Source organism: Pyxicephalus adspersus, chromosome 7 (assembly GCF_032062135.1).
Source record: "Pyxicephalus adspersus chromosome 7, UCB_Pads_2.0, whole genome shotgun sequence".
NCBI lineage: Eukaryota > Metazoa > Chordata > Amphibia > Anura > Pyxicephalidae > Pyxicephalus > Pyxicephalus adspersus.
This window is the reverse complement of record NC_092864.1, coordinates 55,202,495-55,227,715: the sequence shown is the minus strand read 5'-3', so window position 1 is coordinate 55,227,715 and position 25,221 is coordinate 55,202,495. Positions and strand designations below refer to the sequence as shown.

The window sequence follows — 25,221 nt, the reverse complement described above, 5'->3', positions numbered from 1 at the left end:
AAAGGAGGAACAGAAGGCTGTAGGCTACAGAAATCCTAGAAAATCATTAGGTGTTTTGTTGGTGATTGAAGAGAACAATGGGTGTGAACATGCCAACAGTGCTAAACATCATAAGCCCCTTTGTCTTCTGTCCTGTCATTTGCTCCATATAGCCTCTGGCTTTAAAGTGAGTTACTTCTTTCACCTTTTGTCACTTTACACACCATGCTTAAATGCAATTACAAGGCAAGTGTGAATTCAGTGAATATGTCTTTGTTCTTTGCCCAGCCCCTCCCAATGTCCTTCTAGTTTGTTGGGGGTAATAGCACCTAAAACTTCTTTGCCCTAATAAAATAAGAGTTAAAGATATTAAAATGATTTTTAATACGGTTAAGAACTACGTTTTTTTTTTCATTCTGTGAATACTAGTTCCCTAGCTGCCTTGTCAATCTAGCATCTTTAGTACATTCTACGTAGGCAGATTAGAAGTTCTGACTTCTTACAGGAACAAGCAAACAGACCAGGCTTTTGGGAAGCATGACATCTGAGGCAATGAGTATTATTTTATAGGTATGTCAGTAATTGCAGGATCTGTAGCACTCCTGGCACAGTTTCCTTTGAGTATTGCTCCCCATAAGTGCAGTTAAGTTTACAAAAGGCAAACTTTCATTTTTACATAAAGATCAATTAGCATATTGGTCATGAAGCTATGCCGCCAGTTCACCATTAGGTTTTTCTTAATTTGTTCAGGATCATGGCAGTGTCAGGCTACCCACACCTGAACCATTTTTATCTAATTTTGAAAAGGTGCTCTCCATGGTTCATGTATGTAGGAAAAATTGCTTTTGTATCCAGTAGGTCTCTGTTCTTCTGGAATGCAGGGTGAATAATGTGGTCAAAATGACTGCTTGTTTCCATTGTTTTTAAAACCATAACTTGGGTTTCATTACAATGTGTTTTCTGGGGTGTTTGCTTTGCTTATGACACTACTGTCCTCTACATACAAAATGTATGAGATTTCTATGCATCTGTACTCCAGTATAGCCAGCTTTAGTAATGTTTTCTGCGGATGGTACTCTGTATTGATTTTACCATGTGTGTGACTGTTTAAGAGTACAAATCGGCTACATAGTTTTTTTTTATGAACAGTTATGCTGATACAGGTGTTGAACTGTTCAGAAATGGAGGAATCCAGCACAGTTTTTTGTGTTCATCTTCTGTCTTGTGTCTGACACCATCAGATCCTGCCAACCGATAGTTCTTGTTGTTGTTCCCATGCAAATTGCCTAGTAGGGTCTCTTGGCAGCTCCTTCCTCCACCACAGGCATTTACCGAACACTTGGGCATTTATGTTTATGCTCGCATCTGTACATAAAGGCCTCTACTTAAGTCTGGATCGTATTTGCGCATCCAACTTTCGTCTGAGGTCTTTGACCAGCTTTTCCGTTATGTAGTCAATCTGTTTTCACTTTTTCATATTAGTAATGTCAATATTCTCGTCAGATATAAATATTCATAGAAGGCTAAACACTCCATTTATTGGAAAAACAGGGGCTGGCTGCTACTGGCCCAAAGTAGAATTATAGAAAAATTAAGTGAAAAATATATTGACCATTGACGTCAGTCCATGATTTTTTTTATGTAGGTTCTTTGGAATTGGTCCTGTGCCCTAGGGGATGTCCCAACTTTCTAGCTCCAGCAGCTTGTTGGCAAATCAAACTGCCCTTTTTCTTCTCATGTTGTCGGGAAACGCGTTTGGCGTTTTTACAAACCTTGCCAATGTTGAAAACTTCCAGAAGCTATGACATAGTTTTGTCTAATAGTTTTTACTGTGGCTGGTAAAATACATTTTTGAAGCAGACATTTGTAGATGTTGGCAAAAAATGTATATAGCCGTACACCACCTTTTATTCGAGCTATAAATTTGTATGATTGTTCCAATATTTGGTACATTCTATAATTTAATATTTACTAGTCTATGATATCACTGCTTTGCCAATTAAAACTAATGTTTAGTTTGAGAATGATTTGTGACCAATGGAGTCATTGCCGTTACAAGTAATGAAAAGCTTAAACTGGTAATAGAATGCAGATGTTTTATTCTTGGCAAAGGTAAGCCCTGCCAGAATGAAATACCTGTTTTTAAAAATAATCATACTATTGTAGTTTACTTGGTAAGAAATCACTTATCCTGGCACCCAAATAATATGTTCTTTTTGTTTTTGTATATTTATACAAAGACTAGGTTGTATTTTTTTTTCATTTTTTGTGTCCTCAAATTAAGTATTTGAATCGTTTTGTACGTTGTTTTTTTTCAGGGGAAGTGTCCATATACTTGCATGTGTGCCATAGACAAGGCAAAATAATGCTTTAAGGCTTGCCAATTGTCTTATAATCCACTACATTTGTAGGAGAAAACGATTTGGAAAACATTCACTCAGTACCTTCTCAATAGACCTAAATATCCAGGTTTTGTCCTGTTGTGTATGTATTCTACATCAAACTTTTGGCATTAACATCTCCTGGTAATTGAATCATGCCTGTATGTTCTGATATTGTATATGGGTTGTGGGTCATCTAAGACCTCATACTTTGCCTTAATTTGTATAGATGGGCTAAGGGCAATCTAGTATGTGTATGCATAGGGTAACATATAGTTACTAAATGGGGTTTAGTATACAGCTCTATCATTTAATTAATAACACAACTCTAAACCTAAAACCAAAAATGTAATACTTGCAGCCCAATAATCCTTAGATGGTGTCTGGTTTAGTTTTTTGTATTAAATAACTTGTTTGTGTATTTTTGTTTTAAGGTTACAATGTTCACTGTCTCCACTGTTTTTGTGGAGGAGCAGCGTTGCCACCATTGCATAGAAAGGCTGTGACCTTTTTTTTCAGAATATAGATGAGAAATACGATAACTTTAATTGAGATTTAGGACACAAGGTTTCTGGCAGGATTAAAAAATATTTTTAAGTGTACTAATAAATCTGCAGTTTAACAATTCTTAGAAGTGGGACTGCAAACATTTGTGTTCTTAGATTTCCAAAGGAAATCATGGAACTAAATTTTAGGTAAAAATATACATCTTAGGTGTGTGTTTGAGCTGTGGTCATATGCTTTTAAGGGGTCATGCAGTTTTTGACCTAATATATATATATAATTGCTAAAAAAACATTCTGCAGATATTTAGGTATAGTAACTAAATCCCAATTGCTCTTAACAGGAGGCTGCTTTGACAATGGAAAAACCTATAATATTGGGCAGCAATGGGAAAGGACTTATTTGGGCAATACACTGGTCTGTACCTGCTATGGTGGAATCAGAGGCTTCAACTGTGAAAGTAAACCTGAGGGTGGGTATGCAAGTAGAGCTTTAGTTTTTAACTAAGAATATTACCTTCAGTAAATCAAAATGTATTTTGAAGAATGTCAGTGGACTTTTTTTTATATTTGTCTTCCAAAGGAATGTTCAGTTTTCAAGGTAACTGCCATTAGAATTAATCCATAAACCTCCAAACTGGGGGCACCATAGTTTAGTCTGTCTTGGGTTGGGGAACAAAAGCATTCTTGGTATAAAATCGACCACCAGACAGGGATGTTTACTATTTGATGGTGGCTCCCTTATATAGTATTTTTGGCAGCTTAGTATTTTATGAATCGTCACATCATGCAGTCATATCATAGTGCATCAGTGACAAAACCCTGAGGCTTCTCGCTCCTCTAAAATGAAAAAAAAAACTTTAGTTCAAACTTAAAAGTACCAGGACAGCTGGAAATGGATTCTGTAGTCTAAAGGACTGTTGTTTCTTTCCCAGATATTAATATTTCTGACAAATTGGGGTTTAGGGTTGCCAGGCTATGCTCTGGTTCATAGTGTATTTGAATTTGGCAGTAGTCCCTGGAGAGTATGGAAAAGTGATAAACACAACTATATTTCTTTAGACTAGACTTGTGTTTTGGGAAGCGCTGACATCAAAAGAATAAAACAAACTTCTGTTCTACGTTTTTATTGCTTATATGGTGAAAAACAAATCCAATAAACTATGTTTTTGAAATCCTTGAATAGCTGAAGAAACCTGTTTTGACAAGTACACAAGCGCCACGTACCGGGTTGGAGAAACTTATGAGCGTCCTAAAGATGGCATGATCTGGGATTGTACCTGCATTGGAGCTGGAAGAGGACGCATCAGCTGCACCATTGCAAGTAATGGCCTATAAAAGTTAATTTAAAGTGTTTGTGTGTGTGTTTTCATAGATAACTTTCTTTTTTTGGTATGCAATTAGCCATTTGTTGCTGTTTCCCCACTTTACATGTTTACTCTTGTCAGTATATTCCACCATCACATGCAAATAGTGTCCCACTGTGTAAGCAAAGACACAAGTGTTAATAAGCCAGTTAAAGGTGTGAAACCAGATGTTGCTGTCTGTAGGGTAGGGTTTCTTTTTTAAAACTTATACAGTTATCCTGTTTCCTAATTTACCCCGGGCCAAGTTATACTCTTTGAAAGGGTGCAGAAGGTATTTATATTCTCAACATTTGCATAAGCGTTGGTTTGATAATACACCCGTTGTTTTCCATACATTTAATGTAACCATAAACTGAGTCTAACTTTTGACATATTAGAAATATCAAATTTTATCATTTGAAATATTATGATATCCTACAGATATTTTTGGGATAGTAGATATAGATTATTTATTTTTGGTTTTTTTTTTCCTCTTACAGATCGCTGCCATGAGGGTGGACAATCCTATAAGATTGGAGACACTTGGCGCAGGCCCCATGAAACTGGTGGTTATATGTTGGAGTGTGTATGTCTTGGTAACAGCAAAGGAGAATGGACTTGCAAACCTGTGGGTAGGTGTTTCTAATGCATAGATTTCTTTAGTTTTCACCGTCCCAGGTGCATTCTTTTTTTGCACGTAAATTTTATCAACCTTATTCAGTTAAGAGCTCTTTCTCCTAAATAAGTTTAATGGCACATTACAATTTATGCTTGTATTAAAACAACTACAAGGTGTATACTGATTGATTGCACTTAATTCTGTTAAGGGTTCATGGCTTGTTTGATTTTGCTTGGCCCTATATTGTTATAATTTTTTGATATTGGCATACTGACCTCAGACTAGACAACTTTGCAGTTTATATAAGACAAATGCTCTGCTGACTGATCTTCTGTTAATTACGGACGTTATATCGTTCCTTTACTTTCTCATAGCGGAGAGATGTTATGACAACACAGCTGGTACATCCTATGTGGTTGGACAAACTTGGGAAAAGCCTTATCAGGGATGGATGATGGTGGATTGTACATGCCTGGGAGAAGGCAGTGGACGTATCACATGTACATCTAGAAGTAAGTTCATCTTGTAGTACATGTAATTAGTGGTTATTTCCTTCTTTAGTATGTTTTGTTTTATACAATTTAAATCATGTAAACCAATATTTATAGAGAACATTAGTGTTTACTAAAAAAGAATATAGATTTACAGCAACCTGAATGAAATAATTTCAAACTGCGACCTTTTACTATTGAACAGCAGTGACTGAAAAAAAGAACTGTGTGTATCTTATATATTATTGCAGTGAAAAAGTATGAGTGTAGAAAAGGATTAAGATTTCTTTATATAGAAGAGTAGACAAGTGATGTCTGGTGTTAAGCATAGGCATTTCCCTTCCTTCAACTAAAACATAAACTATGTATTATTTAATTAGTATGAGTTATTTGCTAACTTTGTTTTATTTTAAAATTTCTAAAAGTTTTAGCTGCCGTATTCAAGCTATAACTTTTAATTAAATAAAACCAAAAACTGTCCTGAAGATCATTATATTTAAAAGTAGCCATGGCAAGTGATTTATGAGAAACTGAGACTTTTCAATTTAAACACTTTTTATTGTGGTAAATTGTATTTACCAGCTGTAAAATATTTTAACAGTTATCCAGATTCCTGAAAATATCTGTAAGGAAACATGACTGTGCACACTGCATCAGCTGAAATGTTGTAAATTACATTTTATCTAGAAGTTTCTCTATACCATTTGGAAACAATTTGCAGAGCAGATTGTTTTCCTGGAATGTAAATGACCTTCTAATCGAGTACAGTCACATAGGTTTCTGTCTGCTGCTTCTGTACATATGGTCATTGGGGAGCTCTCGTCCGTATTCCTCGCTCTGCAGTATTTTTCAGGATTTTAGATGAGAGAAAACATGTTGGCTGTTTTCCAAATATTTGACTGCACTAAGAATTTACAACATGTCCTCAGAGAATTGCTGTCACACACCAGTGATGATTTTATTGAATTTTATCCTAATTCCCCTCTACTAAACAGAATATAATGGACCATTTTTGTCTTTTAAACAGTCAAATGATATTCGTCTTTGAGCCACAAATTTAAATTTTAACTTTCTCATCATGACTAATGCTATTCTGGAATAGATTATAAAAAACATTTATCCCCTTAACATCTAATTAGGACAATTATAAAAGACTGTCTACTGAACTATTTTAAAATATATATGTCTGTGTCTTGGTAAAACCAGTTCTAATTTGTTTTTTTTCATCTCTTTTAAAACGCAGACCGTTGTAATGACCAGGACACAAGGACATCCTACAGAATTGGTGATACCTGGAGCAAGACTGATTCCAGGGGGAACTTGCTGCAATGTATCTGCACAGGCAATGGACGTGGTGAATGGAAGTGTGAGCGTCATTCTTCTGCTACTGGTAAGTTCTAGCAGGCTCTGTTTTGTATGAAAGAGCCTAATAAGCTTTTGGAGGTAATTTTTCTGCCTGTTTCAACTATTCCTGGATGCCACCAGCAAGATGCTGATTTACTCCATGTGCAGAGTTGTGCATTAGGCATGAACCTATTAAGCATGTATTTTTTCTTAATATAGGAGTAGGCGTTGGTGTTGGTGTTGGAACTGGTGCCCAAATAAATATCTACCCTGCTGTCCGTGATATTGAGCACTGTGTGACTGATAGTGGAGTCCTCTATACCGTGGGCATGAAATGGCTCAAAACTCAGGGAAGTCAGCAGATGCTTTGCACCTGTCTGGGCAATGGGGTCAGCTGTGAAGAAAGCAGTAAGTCGAGCTCCTTTATTCTGTCAATATTCGTTAAAGCTAGCTTGCATTTCTTTTACAAAATGTGTTTTTGCTCTTTAAACAGTTGCAGTTGGGACTTATGGAGGCAATTCCAACAATGACCCATGCGTCTTCCCCTTCATTCATAATGGCAAAACCTACTATTATTGCACAACAGAAGGTCGCCAAGATGGAGAACTTTGGTGCTCAACCACCTCTAACTATGATGAGGACAAGAAGTATTCTTTCTGTACTGAGCAGCGTGGTAAGTTTCTTTACAGTTGAACTACTTATTAGTAGTCTTAAGAATTTTTCATCTTTTAATGTATGTCTTGCTGCATTATTGAACAAGCAAATATTTTATTCCAGTAATATATCTCCTTATAACCCTAACAGTTCTGTAATCCAGTACACAGTCTGCAAAAAATAAATGGAAATGTGTATCATTTAAGTGGCAGATCAATTAACTTTATAGTAACAGCACAATTATTTACTATAAATATTATTTTTTTTTTTTTTTTTTTTTTTTTTTTTTTTTTTTTTAGCACTGGTCCAGACACGGGGTGGTAATTCCAATGGCGCTCTGTGCCACTTCCCATTCTTGTACAACAACCGTAATTACACTGACTGCACATCAGAGGGCCGTCGTGACAATATGAAGTGGTGCGGCACTACCTTGAACTATGATGTGGACCAGAAATTTGGCTTCTGTCCTATGGCAGGTGAGAAACCTCTATAATTCTAAATGTTGTTCTTTGGCCTGTTAGTGTTTTAATGTTTATGCTTTTTGTGTATGTTCTCATTTCTTTCAAATATGACTTTCATTTAATTACCAAACTGATTAGGTATGTTTAAAAAAAAAAAATAACTGTGTTGGCATTATGACAGTAAACATTTTTTTTTCTTTTGAGTGTATGTGATGTTTAAATGAGTAATGTATTCACACACAGACCTATGTGGTGCTATATTTTGTTTTTCTTCTTTTAGAAGAATGACCTAAATGTGGAAATATGTTAAGAGCATATGTCCAGTATATTCAATCCATCAGTTTGTTAAATTGTAGTTTCTCTTTCAACCATAGCTCATGAAGAAATCTGCACAACCAATGATGGTGTCATGTACCGTGTTGGAGATCAGTGGGACAAAATGCATGATCAAGGTCACATGATGAGGTGTACTTGTGTTGGCAATGGACGCGGTGAATGGAACTGCATTGCTTACTCCCAGCTCAAAGGTTAATCTAAGATTTTCACTATTCGGTGTGGATCTGAAATTAAAGATATTTAGTTGTGTGCCTTGTTATATGGAAATTTGCAAACAAGAAATTGGATAATAAGAACTGGAAGTATGCATGTAAAAATATTTTTATTAAGTGAAAGATTTAAATAAATGTTACTTGTAACTATTTTTGAACATAAATATTCCTATAGCTAAATTGACAGTTTCAGTTTTAATGAGTTGCATACATTCCAGGTGCATCAAAACAAAAGGCACTTAAAGACTTTTGAAAGTAGCTACAGCCTGAGTAGAAAATCCTATTCCCTGTTGGCATGCTTTAGAAATGGGGAAAACCTTTGCTCCTGGTCTTTTTGGAACCTTGCCTAAAATGCAGTGGCAATGCTCATGGTCCCAGCTGATTGGGGAGATCTAGCTCTGACTCAGCAGAGGCTATACCAGGAATGGGCAAAAATCCTCTACTTTGTCACAAAGCAAGGGTCCCTTCATGTAGCACATGTACAGTAGCCAGGCTTTTTCAGTTTCATTATTTCATTACAGCTCAAGTGACAAGGACTTGAATTCTCTTAAGATCAACAGATTTTTATTTTTAATGTTCTTGTTAAAAAATGCTAGCCACAAAAATATTACTAAGAATGGCCACCACATCTAAACATTGGTAAACTGGATTATGTAGCTATTTCTTGCATTTTGCCCTCATTTTGGGCTTTCTTAAAGGTACCAGCTCACAAGCGTTATCAAACCTATTAGGTTTTTTAATCCATATCACATTTACCCAAATACTAGATAAGTGGGCTTCCATTGTTTGAGGTGATGATTATGCTATTCCATATATTCAGTTATTGTACACTTACTTTTACTGGCTTTGCCTGATCTGGAGGTTTTCTGAAATGGCCATATACACAGAGTAGGAATTATTATTATTATTATACAGTATTTATATAGCGCCATCATATTACGCAGCGCTGTACAGAGTCCATAGTTGTGTCACTAACTGTCCCTCAAAGGAGCTCACAATCTAATGTCCCTACTATAGTCATATGTCATTAATGTAGTCTAGGTCAATTTAGGGGGAAGCCAATGAACCTAACTGCATGTTTTTGGGATGTGGGAGGAAACCGGAGAACCCGGAGGAAACCCACGCAGACACGGGGAGAACCTGCAAACTCCATGCAGATAGTGTCCTGGCTGGGATTTGAACCTAGGACCTAGCGCTGCAAAGGCCAGAGTGCTAACCCCTGAGCCACCGTGCTGCCCATTGCGTGGAATGCGTGGAGGACCTTCAAATCTATCCAACTATAAACATGAACTGTGTTGGATTAGTATCTTGTTCTCCATTTAACACTTGTAGCTGCACTGAAAGGTTTGATTCTGTATCTGCCAACTTGTACAGTTTGTAAATGATGTAGTTATGGGCTTGGCTTTTCAATGTTAATAACTCGGATGTTTGACTGGAACATCTGAGATTTCATCTTGATAGCATTTTGTATAAACATCTCTTGTTGCCATTTTGCATGTTTTCATGTAGAAGAAAACAAAAAGAGACTGGGTTTGGCATGTAACACTTAGGCCTGATGTTAAGCAATTTCAAATAACATCTATATTTGCAAGGCCATCATTGGATAAGTTACAGAAATCCTGTACGCTGAAACTCCCCACTTCATGCCAAGCAAAATTCTCAAAGGATGTGCTCTAAACTTGATTAAAACTGTAAATTGCCTATAAAACCTAATGTCTGTTTTTTCTTTTGCTTCTTTCTGGAACAGATCAGTGCATCGTTGATGGTGTTACCTATGATATACATCAATCTTTTCACAAATATCACGAGGAGGGACACTTGATGAACTGCACATGCTTTGGTCAGGGACGTGGCAGATGGAAGTGCGATGCTGTTGGTATGCAAATCATTCACTGTTATTTTTTGAGGCGCAGGGAGTATATTTAAGGAGTATTTGTCAGGGTTTCTGTTTTGGTAAATAGGACAAAAAGCAATGTCATGTACAGTAATAAATCTGACCATTATAAAGCACTTTCCCAGCATTCAGCGGAGGCCAAGTGACCAAATGTAAAGTTTTCAACAGTAAAAATATAAAAAGTTTGTCTCGTTGCCAAAAATTGGAGGTAACAAGATTTTAGTAAATATTTTAGTTCCACTTTAACATGCATTTTCATATATAGCAACTCATACATTAATTTTTTGCATGCTCTATTCATAAGGGGTCTTCTTATCTAGTATTTTTATGAGTTTTTCCAAGAAGCATACTGTCTGGAATGCTTAAATGAGGTGGTGAGGCCCTGCACTAGTTGGGGTGGATGAGGGCAAATCATATGACAACCTCCAATCTGTTTGTTCAATCAATGGTTGCTAAACTTTGGATTTCCATCTGTTTGCCTTGGCTAGCATTCAATAAGCTGATTTCATTTGGGGCACAGTACAAAAAGCAAACTGAAGCTGTGAAGGTGATTGTTTAAGTAAACATGTACATGCTTTGCATGCAAAAAGATCCAGTTGGTCCTTCTTTCTCTCAGAGAAATGTCTAGTACATGTGTTGCAGTAAAATCTATCACAGCTATCTGAAATCCTTATCCAAGTTAATTCTAGTTTTATACAGGCAGTTTTAACACAGCAACTATTTAATGTAGGTGCAACTGCAGGTCTCTGAGGGGTCTCTTTGGTAACTACATGCAAATGAGTATTTGGTCTGTGCACTGCTTTGTACCAATGAGAATGCTTTTTATATATAGTGAATGATACATGCAAGATATAGTATGCCATTTCACCATGTCTTTTTGGTGGTTTTGTATCGTAACAGAAAATATGATCGCAAGTATTCCTGTTCAGGGCAATGAGGCAGGGTAGGTGGGTGGGAAAGGATCCTCTTTAGACAGACAGAAAAAGTACCAGTTTATATAATTGTAACAGAAATGTAACTACATAGTGGCCTCATGGACTGGTCATAAAAGCTCAAAAATACAGTGTAAATATCAGGGCATACCAATTACAAGGCATGTGTGGTCTTTGAGGTAAATTTGATACTTGTGGTTGGGGTATGTCCACATTTTTTAAAATTGTTGTTAGATGTAATCTAAAATAGAGAGCAAAAAAAAGTTTTATTTTTAGGGTGCAAACATATCGCCTATGCCTTTAAAATTTTTTTTGGGCTTGCTTGTCTGTTTTATATAATATGTATAACTGAGCTTTCATTAGTTATATATAATAAATCCAATCTTAAATGCTTCAGATCAATGCCACGAAACCGAAACACGAAAATTCTACCAAATTGGTGAATCCTGGGAGAAGGTTGTAAATGGTGTCAGTTACCAGTGTTACTGCTATGGAAAAGGAATTGGTGAATGGCATTGCCAACCTCGCTCCTACCCAGGTAATACATTTTCATTCTGCATAATCCTGTTTCTTGGTTATTTTATGCTTTCTCCAGTTAATGTGAATATTTTAGCCAGTAAACTATAGAAAACTAGTCTTCATACTCTAAATCAGACAGGGACGCACTAAATTGGAACTTAATGACTCTGCAGTGAAGGCTAAAGGTCAGGTTATTGTCCTTCTTTGACCAATACTGCAATCGCCAATGGTTCCAGGAACCTGAAAACCTTCAGCTGCCCACATGTATACTCTGGTACAATAAGTAAACTATTAATGTGTACTTTCCACATAGCAGTGATACTGGCTGCAAACGGCCTTCACCTCTTTGCACATCTGATCATTTCTTATTTAAACTAATGTGGATATTATAAACCTAGAGTTGACATGTCTGCTACTATATTTAAAGTCATCCCCCTGTGTTTTCTAAATATTCTGATGGTCTTAACATTAAACTGTTTTTTTTTTTTTCTTTTTGGAATCTCCAAAATGTAACGATTTCCTTGGTATAAGAAATGGTAATATTGGGGTACAGAAGTCTTCCTCATATTATATGATATGTTTATGTATGTATGTATATTTGTGTAGCCCAGATCTTACTACATATTTTAAAAACACCTGAAAGTGATAACTTGGGCTTTTTACATGCTGTAGCAAGGTAAACCAAGAATGTTAGCTTTAAAATAGATTAAAGGCATATAAATGTGTTAGAATTTAGCAGTCATCTTTTGGAGTTTAAGCTGTCCATACACACACCTGTATCTCTCCAGTTAAATCTGATTCAAGTGTTGTTGCATATGGCTATTTTATGCTCTGTAGAATGTTCCCAATAGTTTATTACCATGTTATATTAGTCTGTTCTTTTAAAATGTAAAGTCTGACTTGAATGAAACTTAAATGTGTTCTTTACTTTTGTGATAGCTGGAACTGGCCCAGTCCAGGTAATAATCACTGAGAGTTCCAACCATCCCAACTCCCACCCTATTCAATGGACTGCTCCTCAGACATCTCACATCAAGCAATACATCCTGCGCTGGAAACCTGTAAGTCAACTCTAGCTTCCTTACTGCTTTTATTGTATTCAATGTGTATTTTTTTTTTTTTTTTTGTATGCACTAGAAAGTTATATTGTCTCTTTTATAGACGTCGGTGTTGCAGTCCCATGCTTGGGTTCTGCTTATTTCTGAATACATTTAAAAGCAAGTCACACTCTCTCCATCCATTGTAATGAGTAGTGGCAAAACTCTTACCAAGCCTTAATTGTAAAACAACAAATGTTTCTTTAGTGTAGAGAGCCCCCCCCCCCCAGCTTACAGTCTTAGCAAGGTCACAAGAAGTACAAGTGGTTTAAATATTCTTTGGCAAACAAAGATAAAATAGTCAAATTGATGAAATTCTTGGAAAGCTCCTTTGGCATCCTCAAGTATTTGGATCTGTTTGAATATTCCTGCCTTGAGAGTTTGATAACAAAAGTTCTTGGCTGTAACCTTTCTGCTTTGTGGTCAAAAAAACTCAAGTTGCTGTGGGAAAATAGACCACCTATCATTCTTAGTTTGCAAATCTTAAGATTTTGTGATGTAAAAGCAATGTCCTGGAATTATGCCTGGCTCGAAGTTATCTCTTTGCATTGCTTCCCTACCACATTTATTTAGTATTTTATTGTTTGGCAGTTAAAATAAAACAGCAGGTGTTTGTCTGTACTGGAGAACCGGATGGCTGAACATTTTCCTGTCTTTGTTCCTAGAAAGAATATATTATTGTGTTTTTATATACTGTCCCTTTTATAGTGACTAAACCTAGCATATGGTAAAGTAAATTAGGCTGTTACTATTCGAAATGGAATTAGTGGAAACTATTTCAAATATCATATTGGATATAAAAATGATTAGCGTACCTCATGGAAGTGCAAGGAGTAAAGAGTATTTATGTTTATGACCTACACAAACAGAACACAAAATAAATAAAGTATTACTAGCAGTCCAATTAGCATACATCTAAAAGACCTGGGACATCATAGATGTGATTTTATCAGCCACAACAGATTTATAGCTGTTGCTCAATATTCTACAATATTTGCCTTCACTCCTCTTCCAGTAGCTATAGAACTGTAGTGAGGTGAGGGACAAAGGACCAGCAGAGACCATAAGCAGACAATCCAAAAAGAAGGCTAAAATATGTACATGGGGGAAGAGGAATTTACTTACAGTATTTCAAAGAGTTAACATTTTAAAGGGAAACTACAAGAGAAAAAACATTTATGCAAAAAAAGGACACCAAGTACCCATTTTAAATTCTTAGTTTGCCCTTTTAATGTTTGTTTTTTTTTTCTAGAAAAACAAGCAAGGTTCTTGGAAACAAGCCACCATTCCAGGACATCTGAATTCCTATACAATTTCTGGTCTGAAGCCTGGAATAGTATATGAGGGACAACTTGTAAGTGTATTACAGTATGGACAGAAGGAAGTCACACGGTTTGATTTTACAACCACCTCCACAACATTGGGAAGTAAGTACTTCCATGTTTAGATTAATTTATTTACAGTTATACAAGAGTAATTGATAAATGATGTGACAAGTTTTGTTGTAGTAATTTAGTATGGCTTTTTGAAAAGTGTAATACCATCTTGCAGGCTTCTCTTCCAGGATTTAAAAAAAAAACAAAAAAAACAAAAAAACAAAACCCATGGTTTTTCTGTAATGGGCAGCAGTGGATCTCATTGGGCTGATGCCATTTGTGCTCCTTTATCTAATTAGCAGACTCTTTGTGTGTGACTGACTGAGCTTTGGGGTAGATGGAGGATCCTGCTGTGCCAAATTTGTTTTATGGGCATGGTCAGCAAGAGATTGGTCTGACTTCAGTATGCAGTTTAGAGTGATCATTAATTTACATAAAAAATGTGTTTTGAAGATTTGATATATAAAAAATTGTATATAAATCATCTAATAATGGCTTATGTTGTGCTTGTTTGACACTTGGCTGTAGAGTTACTAGAAGGGTCAAGTGATTTATAGCTTTCCTTCAAGGAATTTTGTTTCAGTAATCTGTCTAGTTCTGTTTGTTTGCCTTGTAGATAAAAAAGGCTAAGCTAACATTGCAGAACAAAGGACTATCTCTTCTATGTTGTAAATGATGGGGAGAGTAAATGTGTTTAATGTGTTTGTTTTTTTTTTTTTTTTTTTTTTTTTTTTTTTTTTAATATTCTTCTGCGATGGTTATATGGTTGGTTTAGAATGACTTGTCCAAAATCTACCTTTTTGTTTAAATTTTTTTTATACAGGTGCAACTCAGTCTGGGGACACTGTACCTCTTCCACCATTGGTGGCAACTTCAGAGTCTGTAACAGAAATCACATCAAGCAGCTTTGTGGTGTCCTGGGTCTCTGCATCTGATACTGTCTCTGGATTCCGTGTGGAATATGAGCTTAGTGAAGAGGGAGAAGAAAAGCGTTACTTGGGTAAATGTCCACAAAGTTTTAGAAATATAGTTACCTATTGTAGTGCATGAATCCTGACCTGTTATCACATTGTGTCTGTGGGCTTTAACAAATGAGCTTCTTTTTTTAGAGCTTCTTTTTATTGAGTTTCCAAGTCTAACTCATTGGGTGTAATGCCCATATTTCTAATATTTGTTTGACATTCTAATTTTATTTATGAGGTAATGATCCCTAAATTTTTTGCTCCTTTAGATCTTCCCAACACCGCCACTTCTGTCAGTATTCCAGACCTTCTACCAGGCCGTAAATACATAGTCAATGTGTATGAGATTAGTGAAGAGGGCGATAAGAGCTTAATCTTATCCACTTCCCAGACAACTGGTGAGTATGTTCATTCTTATTGCTAAGGCTGCGTACACACGTGCAATAATTGTCGTTGGAAACTAACGATCCATGAAACATTGTTCGATAATTGTTAACAAAAAAGTGCACAACGAAGCCGACAAACGAGGAATCTTGCTGGAAACAAATGACTGTTCCGGCGGATGTTATTGGGTCGACGAACGTTCGTAATCTATTGTATGTGGATTGTTCTGTGATACACTTTTTCCAGTACAAGTCGCTTCCTGCATCGTTTGAAAGATCGTTCCTAGTGTGTAAATTATTGGTGGGTTATATTTGAATGGTCCTATGGTTACAGTGTGTACAGAATTGTGCAAATACAGTTGTTCAAAACAATCGGGAACAATCGTGGATCGTTCATTTTCAAACGATAATTATTGGATGTGTGTTTACCTGCAAATCGGTCATTCATGGGCCACTAGCTGTTATTTAAACTAGTCTATGGTTTCGACAGCAGCTTAACTTTTATTATTATTTTTGTTTTATTTCCAGCACCTGACAGCCCTCCTCAATACAATGTTGAACATGTTGATGATACATCTATTTTGATCAGTTGGACCAAACCTCAAGCTCCTATTACTGGTAAGAGCTTACACGCATGGTGCTTGGCCTTTATATTATACTCTCTTGCTTATCATAGAATAAAACGGATATTCATTTTTTTACCTTAGGCTACAGAATTGTCTATGCTCCAACTGTGGAAGGAGCCAGCACAGAACTTATCCTCCCAGACACTGCTACTTCGGTGACCCTCACTGACCTTTTTCCAGGTGTTGAATACAACATAACAATCTATGCAGTAGAGGACAGTCAGGAGAGTATTCCAATTGTCCTGCAGAAGGAAACCACTGGAACACCACAACAAGGTAGATATTGGCAACAAGATATTAGTCAAAGCTTTGTCAAAGCTTTTTTCATACAAAAATTTGCATCCTTGTTTTGGCACTCAATTGTGATATGTTTGGATTGATAGATGAGGATATCAAAAAGTTCATTTTTTTTTAATTATGTATGACTCAAAGCCAGGATTTAAAGGTGTTGTTTGTAGTGGCTGAACATTTTTTTAACCTTTGCATTCGCACTTTTTTGCATGCCTATTTATATGTTGAAAATGTGGGTACTTTGTATGTTTATTGGTGGATGGTGAGGTGGAAAGAAATTTGGAGTGTATATCTTGGGCTCCATGTCTAATTAATCTAGTGTAAAAGTTCTCTTGAAACTGGATAGAAACTAAAAGATGACTTTAGGAACTTGGCTTGAGTAAAGCCTAACCAAGAAATTCTGCATTATTATTTTTTTTGTTTGTCAGTATACTGTCAATAAACCAAAAAGGCAAAAAGGTAGCCCTAGTTTCAAAACCCCAAAGCTAAGCTCATTTTCCAAAGCATAAACACCTATAGGATAAAAAACCTCCTTGTGTAGAGGTTTGTAAATTGTCTCCTGTGTTACAATTTAAAACCTGAAAACAAATTGTCTCTGTATGCATTTGTATACTCCTTTATTTAAATATATATAAATAGAAACATCTTTGCCCTTGATTTCCAAATATAGCATTTTAATTATTAATTTGATGTTTTTTGTGCAGTGATTGTCCCATCACCCACTGATCTGCAATTACTTGATGCAACGGACATGAAGATAACTGTTTCTTGGAATGCTCCAGCAAGTGATGTGTCTGGATACCGTGTTGTGGTGACACCAGTTAGGCCATCAGGCCGTGATATTCAGAACCTCCCAGTGAGCCGAAGCACTTTTGCAGAGGTTGTTAACTTGCGCCCCGGTACCACCTACAGATTTGAAGTCTATACAGTCAGCCGTGGACAAGAGAGCCAACCTCTTGTAGGAGATTTCTCAACCAGTAAGTTCACATCTTCTGTAGCTGCCTAAGTTCATGAAGGTGTCTTATGTAAGCTAGAAGTAAAAAAAAATGTTTCAGTTCAAATGCAGACCACTTACTCTATTTGTATATTTTCTTTAAAACTATAAACTAATGGGAGTGTTGAAGCTTAAGAACAAGCTGTATTAAGTATAGTAAATTTGTCCTAATTTTGTACCTGACTTTGTCATTTTCTGTAGTTGCAACATTTCAGTTTTGTCTGAGAAATAAAGACTAGGTGGGATCTTTAGTTCTAAAGGTTTTTTTTTTTTGCATATTATTATTATTATTATTATTATTATTAAACAGGATTTATATAGTGCCAACATATTACGCAGCGCTGTACATTAAATAGGGATTGCAAATGACAGACTAATACAGACAGTGATACAGGAGGAGAGGACCCTGCCCCGAAGAGCTTACAATCTAGTAGGTGGGGGAATTTCACACACAAAGGATGTGAGATATGTAGTGTGGGAAGTAGTGATGATTTCAAATGACAGAAGAAGCCGGGTAGGCAAGTTTGAAAAAATGGGTTTTGAGTGCTCTTTTAAATGAGCAGAAAGTAGGAGCAAGCCGAATAGGACGAGGAAGACCATTCCAGAGAGTTGGAGCAGCTCTAGAAAAGTCTTGTATTAGTGCGTGTGATGAGGTTATGAGTGAGGAAGTCATTAGTAGGTCATTGGAGGAGCGGAGAGAGCGGCAAGGGGAGTATTTTTTAACCATGTCAGAGATGTAAGTGGGACAACAACTGTGTAGGGATTTGAAGGCAAAGCACAGGAGCTTAAATTTGATTCTAAGGTGAAAAGGAAGCCAATGGAGAGAACTACAAAGAGATGTAGCGGAAGAGGAGCGGTGGTAAGGATGGATGCGTCTGGCTGCAGCATTCATAATAGATTGTAGAGGGGAGAGTCGGGTTAGTGGAATACCAGAGAGGAGGAGGTTACAGTAGTCCAGACGAGAAATGATAAGAGCATGTACAAGGAGTTTGGTGGTCTCAGGGGACAGGTAGGGGAGGATTTTGGAGATGTTGCGTAGGTGAAAGTGACAGGACCTGGAAATGTTCTGAATATGGGGGGTGAATGAGAGGGCCGAGTCAAAGGTGACACCAAGACAACGTGCCTGAGGGGAGGGCCGAATAACAGTGTTGTTAACAGTTAGATATATGTCAGGGGGGGATTTGGAATTTGAGGGGGGGATGATGATGAGTTCTGTTTTATCCAGGTTGAGTTTCAGGAATCGGTCAGACATCCATGATGAGATGGCCGACAGGCAGCATGAGACCTTATCCAGGACTGAGGGAGACAGGTCAGGGGTGGACAGATAAATTTGGGTGTCATCAGCATACAGATGGTACTGTATGCCAAAGGAGGATATGAGACTACCGAGAGAGGAGGTGTACAGAGAAAAGAGGACCGGACCAAGGACTGACCCTTGGGGGACACCAACAGGGAGGAGAGTGGGTGAGGAGGAGTTACCATTGAAAGAAACTTGAAAGGAGCGGTCAGACAGATAGGAAGCAAACCAAGAGAGAGCTGTGTCACAGATACCAATGGAGAGCATGATTTGTATTAGAAGGGGATGATCAACAGTGTCAAAAGCAGAGGAAAGATCAAGGAGAAGGAGCAGGGAAAAGTTGCCTTGAGACTTAGCTCTGATGAGGTCATTGGCCACTTTAGTAAGGGCTGTTTCAGTGGAGTGGGCAGCTCTAAAACCAGACTGGAGGGGGTCAAGGAGAGAGTTGGTGTTCAGGTAATGGGTGACTCTTTTGTAGACAAGGCGTTCAAGGAGTTTGGAGATATATGAGAGAAGGGAGATAGGGTGGTAGTTGGAGGGTAGGGAGGGGTCCAGTGAGGGTTTCTTTAGGATAGGGAGAATTATGGCATGTTTAAAAGCTGAGGGGTATTTACCAGTAGAAAGGGATATTCATAATTACTTGTATTAGTTAATGATTCATATCCTTTTCCATGTAACACTTTTAAACCATGAACTTTCTTTAGTAACCATTCTAAAAAATGATTGTATCCGTGAATGTAGACAAAACACAAGCAGTTACTTTTCAAGACTTTTACAAAAATATGGCCAGCAAGTCTTTTATATGCTTTCTGTCAGTTTGTGGAGACAGTTTATACCATTATGTATTTGTGTACAATCACACAATTAAGTATTACTTTTGTCCTTCATATGAGATTTCCTATAAAATGATAACCTCTTTTCCTTAGAATTGGATTCTCCAACTGACTTGAAGTTTGAAGACTTGACTGAATCCTCAGTCCTTATTGTTTGGACCCCATCACGTGCCAAGATTGACCGCTATGTCCTGTCACTGAGTCAGACCCGTGGTGGACAGCCTCACCAGTTTGATGTGCCCACTACTACTACAAGCTATAAACTGAAGAACCTGCAGCCTGGAACAGAGTATACAGTTTCTCTGGTTGCACAAAAAGGAAATCAGCAGAGCCAGCCCTCTACAGGAATCTTCTCAACCTGTAAGTATAAAAATTTCTAATGTTTTCTGTAATAATGTTTTTGTTTCTCCAATTTTTGGAGGTCTTAGCACCTATCATTACCACCAGCACCACTTTCTTCAAGGCAGCAGAGCTGTACTTTCATATTGTCAGTAGCTCTTCCTGCAGATGAAACACGGTGTAGAAACCCGACCACTGAATGGCCATGTTTAGTTTTCTTTTCTGCCCATCTGATTTTTTTTGTACAGTTGTGTAGTGTAAGATGACCTATTCCAAAAAACAAAAGTGTCAGATTAAGGTGCTCATTCATTTTTAGGAATTGAATTTAAAGTTCCCGTTTCACAAATGTTTATTCAGGTAGACCATTATTGCCGAAAGGGACATACCTTGTCCTTTTTGCAAAAAGGTGGCCTACCTGCCTGATCGGTCCAGGTTTCTTGGCGGCAATGTTCACCTGCAAATGTGTAGTTGGCTTTGGTTGCTGGGGAAACCTTCCTGTGTGTGCCGGAACTAATTAACTCCTAGATGGGAGTTACATCATCCCGGCATGGTCAATCAAGATGGCTGATGATGGTCTTTGATAAGATGGCGGCACCCTGCTATGAAACATGGATAGGTGAGTCACATGGGTTTAGTTCCACTTTAAATGGGGGGTAAATGTTTATTTGTGTACAGATGTCTGCCTGTGTAAATACTACAATAAAGTTCCAGGAAAATGCGTAAAGATTTTTTTAAGCATCTAAATAACACTTCATAAAATAAGCCTGACTGTTGGGATCTAACGGATTCTTGCTGTGTATGCATTAATCAGATAATCCTTTCTGGGCAGCCACAAAACCTCTCCTGTGCCAAGGCTATAAATTAGTTACAGACTTCTCCCATTACCCTTCTATTTTAGTGTATTGTCAATGAACTGGTTAAACCAGACAGTATTCTAGGAATGTCTCACTGTCCAGCTAGGAATTCTCTAGCCCTTTCCTAGGTTTTCAAACTAGACTCTCTTCTTATGCTTTTCATTTTCAGTTTGTTAATTTGTAGTTTGAAGATCACTTGAGTTGTATTTAAATATGTACGCAGAAAACATCAAATAGTCAAGTGGGTTGTAGGTTTGCAGCGTCTGTTGGACATTAAAACCTTAGCGGAATATTTTGTGATCTTGGCTATGGAGGCCTGACCACTTCAAGCAGTCTGCAGGATGTAGGTTTAGGCAAATGCTGTCTTGCTGAACTAACCTCATGGGAAAACATCTGAGCACAAACCCTGGAATAAGGTTCTAAGAACAGACTGTAGTAAACATCCCCCCACACTTCCCTCAGGTAAACAGTGGCGTTTTTCATACTGTGCTTCTTTGGCGACAGATGTGTACTATAAGCTGACTTCTGATGTGAACAAACATATAATCATGAATGTGACACCATGCAATGAGCATTGCATGAGTATTTTTAAAAAATATATTTTACAACCTCCACACTAATATTAGTTCATTTTGGCTTTGATATATTTATATAGTGCCAATTCATTACCTAGCACCTTAGAGTGCATAGCTCTGTGTTTTTGAGATGTGGGAGGAAATGCGTATGCCTGGAGGAAACCCATGCAAAATGCTGTAGGAGTTCTAGATTTTGAGCCGCTGTGCACTGTAAATATGGATCAACAGAAAACTAGTTTAAGCCCATCTAAATAGGCTGTTTTTCCTCCCTCCTGTTGCTACAGTATAAACTCTGTTACGAAAAAAAAAAATAATTGTATCTTTTTGGTTCTATTGTATTCTTCCTACAGTCTTGCCTTTTAATATATATATTTTTCTTTTTAGTGGAGCCTGTTGGATCTATTCCTCCGTATAACACAGAAGTCACTGAGACCACTATAATTGTTACTTGGACCCCTGTGCCAAGAATCGGATTTAAGGTAAACCCACCCTGTACCTTGTTTAAAGAAATAATTTCCTAAAATGGATACTGGAGCAGCTATTGCTGTCATTTGGTGAAAAAAAAGCTTTGTGACTTTCCCTCATGTCATTGCTGTCTGGAACCAATATACAGCCATGTCTGAAATCCTGATCCCAGACCTGTGAGATTTTGAAATTATTGTTTTAGGATGGCAGCCAATTAAACAAGCTGTTTCTTATGAAATAACATCAATAAACTTAGTTTTTTTTTTCTTCTCCCTGTGACAGGTTAAGGGTAATCGGTTTTATATTCATAGTTTACAAAATACAATTTTCCCCTTGTAAATTATTCAATAAAAGGGTGAGATGTATATATTTTTTAAATTATACTATTAATTTCTTTTTGTAACATGCTTTCTGATCCAGGAAGGTGGTGAGTAGTATATCTTCCAATTAAACTGCAGGTATTTGGTTTTGCTTTCATGTAAAGACTCCACGATATAACCAGTGGTCACCTTTGTCTCGTTGTATCTAGTTGGATGTACGTCCCAGCCAAGGTGGTGAAGCACCAAGAGAAGTTATCTCTGAGTCTGGCAGTATTGTGATCTCTGGCCTTACACCAGGTGTTGAGTATACCTACAGCATTTCTGTTCTCAAGGAGGGTGAAGAAAGCGAATCACCCATCACCAAGACCGTTGTGACTCGTAAGAATAAATCCATGTTTTATTAATACACTTCATGCAAAACCTTCAACTTTTGTAGCTTCATAAAGAAATTGAGATGTTCATACACAATGGCATATGATCCCTCCCATACAGACAGTCAGATCATGAAACTGTTGTTTTTCCATATGACCATACCTGATCATATACGGAAGACATAAGTATATGTAAACCCAATCATAAATCACAAATAAGCTTTATGATATCTATATATGTTATAAAGAAAATTTTCATTAGTTCAAAAGCTGAAGCTTTATGTATAATACCTTGTAAACCCACACTGAAATTCCTTGGTCCTTTTTTCTCCTGTTGACCACATTCTCCCCTGTCGTCAAGTTATTTACCTCAATTGTCCACCCTGTCGCACCCTCTCCCAATGGAGACTAGAGGCAATAATTAAATTAAAACACCTTACACAGGCATGATCCATTGATATCAATATAAGGAAACCAGCCTGAAAAAAGGATGGACAGAATGCACTGTAGAAGGAGAGTAGCTAGGGATTAGTAGCATGGAATTGCTCAAGTTATGGGGGCAAAAAGCATTACTATTGTTTGATACATAGTTCTTTATATGACAAAATGTTTCTTGCAACAGATACATACAATACATAGCACCAGATACTGACATGACACTTGCAATGCTAAAAACGTTCTATGGACTGCTACTGGTCATTCAGATAATTTAGATTTATAATTGTATATTAACAAAATGGTCAAATGGATAGAGATGGTGATTAGTCAGCTGAGCTTTGTAAAGTATTTTTACCCTCAGACTCTTGATGCATAGTTGTAGATCTGTTGATCATGTAGGGAAAAATTCTGTTGGCAGCAATTTCCTGCAGTTACTTTTCTGTTCCCATGTCTTTTATTATTATCCATTTGAGTGAGGATGCAACCATGATTGTCAACAAACGAATGTTTTTATTGAACTTGCAGCAATTTCACCACCAACCAACCTTCGCTTCCTGCCAAGTCAAGATTCTGTAACTCTGATCATCTACTGGGATAGAAGTACCTCCCCAGGTAACGGATTTAGTTTCACGTGCAAAGTTACTTAATATAAAACTAGGTGATGATTTGGGGATTTGCGATAACCCCTTTATTTTCAGGTTAGCAGTTGCTTGACCAATACCATAGAAAATGACATGTGGGCTAGTTTTCCTAGGTACCTATTTAATATCTAGTTTGAATAAATCAAAACATGCATTATAAAAATATTTGTAGTGTTTTTATTTATTTTCTATTTGTATAAATTATTGTAGTTTTATGGATGGGTTTAATAGAACTGATTTACGGAGACTGCCGTTGGTTATGTAGTGCTATAAATTTGCTCAAATTTCTACCAACAGGAATTACTGGGTACAGAATATCTTCCTCTCCCACGGACAGGCAGCTTGGTTATCCAACAGAGGAAGATGTTGATGCAAGCCAGACCTCCTTTACATTTGAAGGTCTTAGTCCTGGAGTGGAATATAATATTAGTGTCTATGCAGTTAAAGGAGATGAGGAAAGTGAACCCCTATCTAAAATAATTACACAAGGTAAGGACAGATTATTCTGTGTCCATTCATCTTTGTTTACCTCCTTGGAAAACAACCCTGGTATTGATGGGTCTACTGTATTGCTGCAGCTTTTAACTAGAATTTTAGAGGTTGTGATAAATGTTACCATGCCCCCTATTTACATGACCTACTCACTTATGCCTCCAATGCTTTTTATGCAATGCTTTGCTTAAATATTTTGACCTAATGCAGTTCTGCATATTCATGTAAGCACTTTTAAGATCACACAAGTATATGGAACCATCCTTAATGAATTATGACCACTTTCTTCAAACATAAAATTATACATATTGCTTTCTAATGCATATTTGTGTTCATGTAGAAGAAACTTGGTAAAATGGTAAATACTACCACTAGCAATGTTTTCTCTTAGTTGTATGAATTGTATTTCAGTGTGGCTTAATGTTTCTTTAATTATAAGCCACACATTTGTGCTGTAGCATAGCCATAATCATGACCATGCTATTTTGTATGTGATCTCTCATGACCAGTCAAGAACATTGGAATACTCAGAATAGAAGTTTTGTTTTCCATGGGAAAGAATATTCATTTCCATTGTATACAGACCTGATTGACTGGAGTCACTTTATACAGGCTAGTGGTGCAAATGAGCAGTTGCTCTGGGGATAGGCAGATCTTGTTAAGAAAGTCTGCTATTCCCTGTTGGGCTTAGTTTGCTGATGTGAAACAATATCACTGTGCAGAGAATAAAGTTTACTCCCCAGATGTAAGATATCTTTGACATGGTAGGCCTTGCAGTGCTCAACCCAGAAATTTTTTTAAGCCGGGTGGGAAGAAATTGTAGGTGGGTGGCAGCACCTGTATTGTGAGAAAATGCTTCAGTAACCACCCAAAAACAGCTTTATCTTTGTAACTTTATCTTTTATATCTTTATTGCAGTAAAATGTGTAGTGGACTAATATCTGCTTGATGCAATGCTGATTATGCCTAATGTTCCTTTGGAAATGTGCCAATGTGTGTCTGGACATTGTTCTTCATACCTAGTTTAACTGACCCTGTTAAAGTTTGTATAGTGAAACTTCTAATTGTTTTCACTTTCTGACATAGAGAGACAACTAAATTATCAAAGGGAATGTTTTGTGCTGATTTCTTATCCAAGCTGTCACTGTAGTATTTGACACTATTGGATGGTTTTCCATCTCTTGTTCTGGTGACAG

At 37.1% G+C, this 25,221-nt stretch overlaps 1 protein-coding gene across 6 annotated transcripts in view; it reads left to right on the top strand.

The window, feature by feature from the left end:
• The window catches only part of FN1 (fibronectin 1), a 46,345-nt gene that overhangs the window by 3,398 nt on the left and 17,726 nt on the right, over window positions 1-25,221 (top strand). For all 6 annotated transcript variants that reach the window (XM_072418537.1, XM_072418535.1, XM_072418534.1 and 3 more), the window contains exons 2-24: window positions 3,208-3,336; window positions 4,050-4,187; window positions 4,710-4,841; window positions 5,203-5,340; window positions 6,563-6,709; window positions 6,883-7,071; window positions 7,157-7,336; window positions 7,617-7,793; window positions 8,153-8,305; window positions 10,074-10,202; window positions 11,550-11,690; window positions 12,611-12,732; window positions 14,021-14,195; window positions 14,968-15,144; window positions 15,376-15,504; window positions 16,018-16,107; window positions 16,197-16,391; window positions 17,111-17,383; window positions 19,624-19,890; window positions 21,683-21,777; window positions 22,293-22,461; window positions 23,418-23,504; window positions 23,831-24,022. In XM_072418537.1, coding sequence (XP_072274638.1) covers window positions 3,208-3,336; window positions 4,050-4,187; window positions 4,710-4,841; window positions 5,203-5,340; window positions 6,563-6,709; window positions 6,883-7,071; window positions 7,157-7,336; window positions 7,617-7,793; window positions 8,153-8,305; window positions 10,074-10,202; window positions 11,550-11,690; window positions 12,611-12,732; window positions 14,021-14,195; window positions 14,968-15,144; window positions 15,376-15,504; window positions 16,018-16,107; window positions 16,197-16,391; window positions 17,111-17,383; window positions 19,624-19,890; window positions 21,683-21,777; window positions 22,293-22,461; window positions 23,418-23,504; window positions 23,831-24,022 — 3,624 coding nt within the window. The remainder of the gene's footprint in view (window positions 1-3,207; window positions 3,337-4,049; window positions 4,188-4,709; window positions 4,842-5,202; window positions 5,341-6,562; window positions 6,710-6,882; window positions 7,072-7,156; window positions 7,337-7,616; window positions 7,794-8,152; window positions 8,306-10,073; window positions 10,203-11,549; window positions 11,691-12,610; window positions 12,733-14,020; window positions 14,196-14,967; window positions 15,145-15,375; window positions 15,505-16,017; window positions 16,108-16,196; window positions 16,392-17,110; window positions 17,384-19,623; window positions 19,891-21,682; window positions 21,778-22,292; window positions 22,462-23,417; window positions 23,505-23,830; window positions 24,023-25,221) is intronic.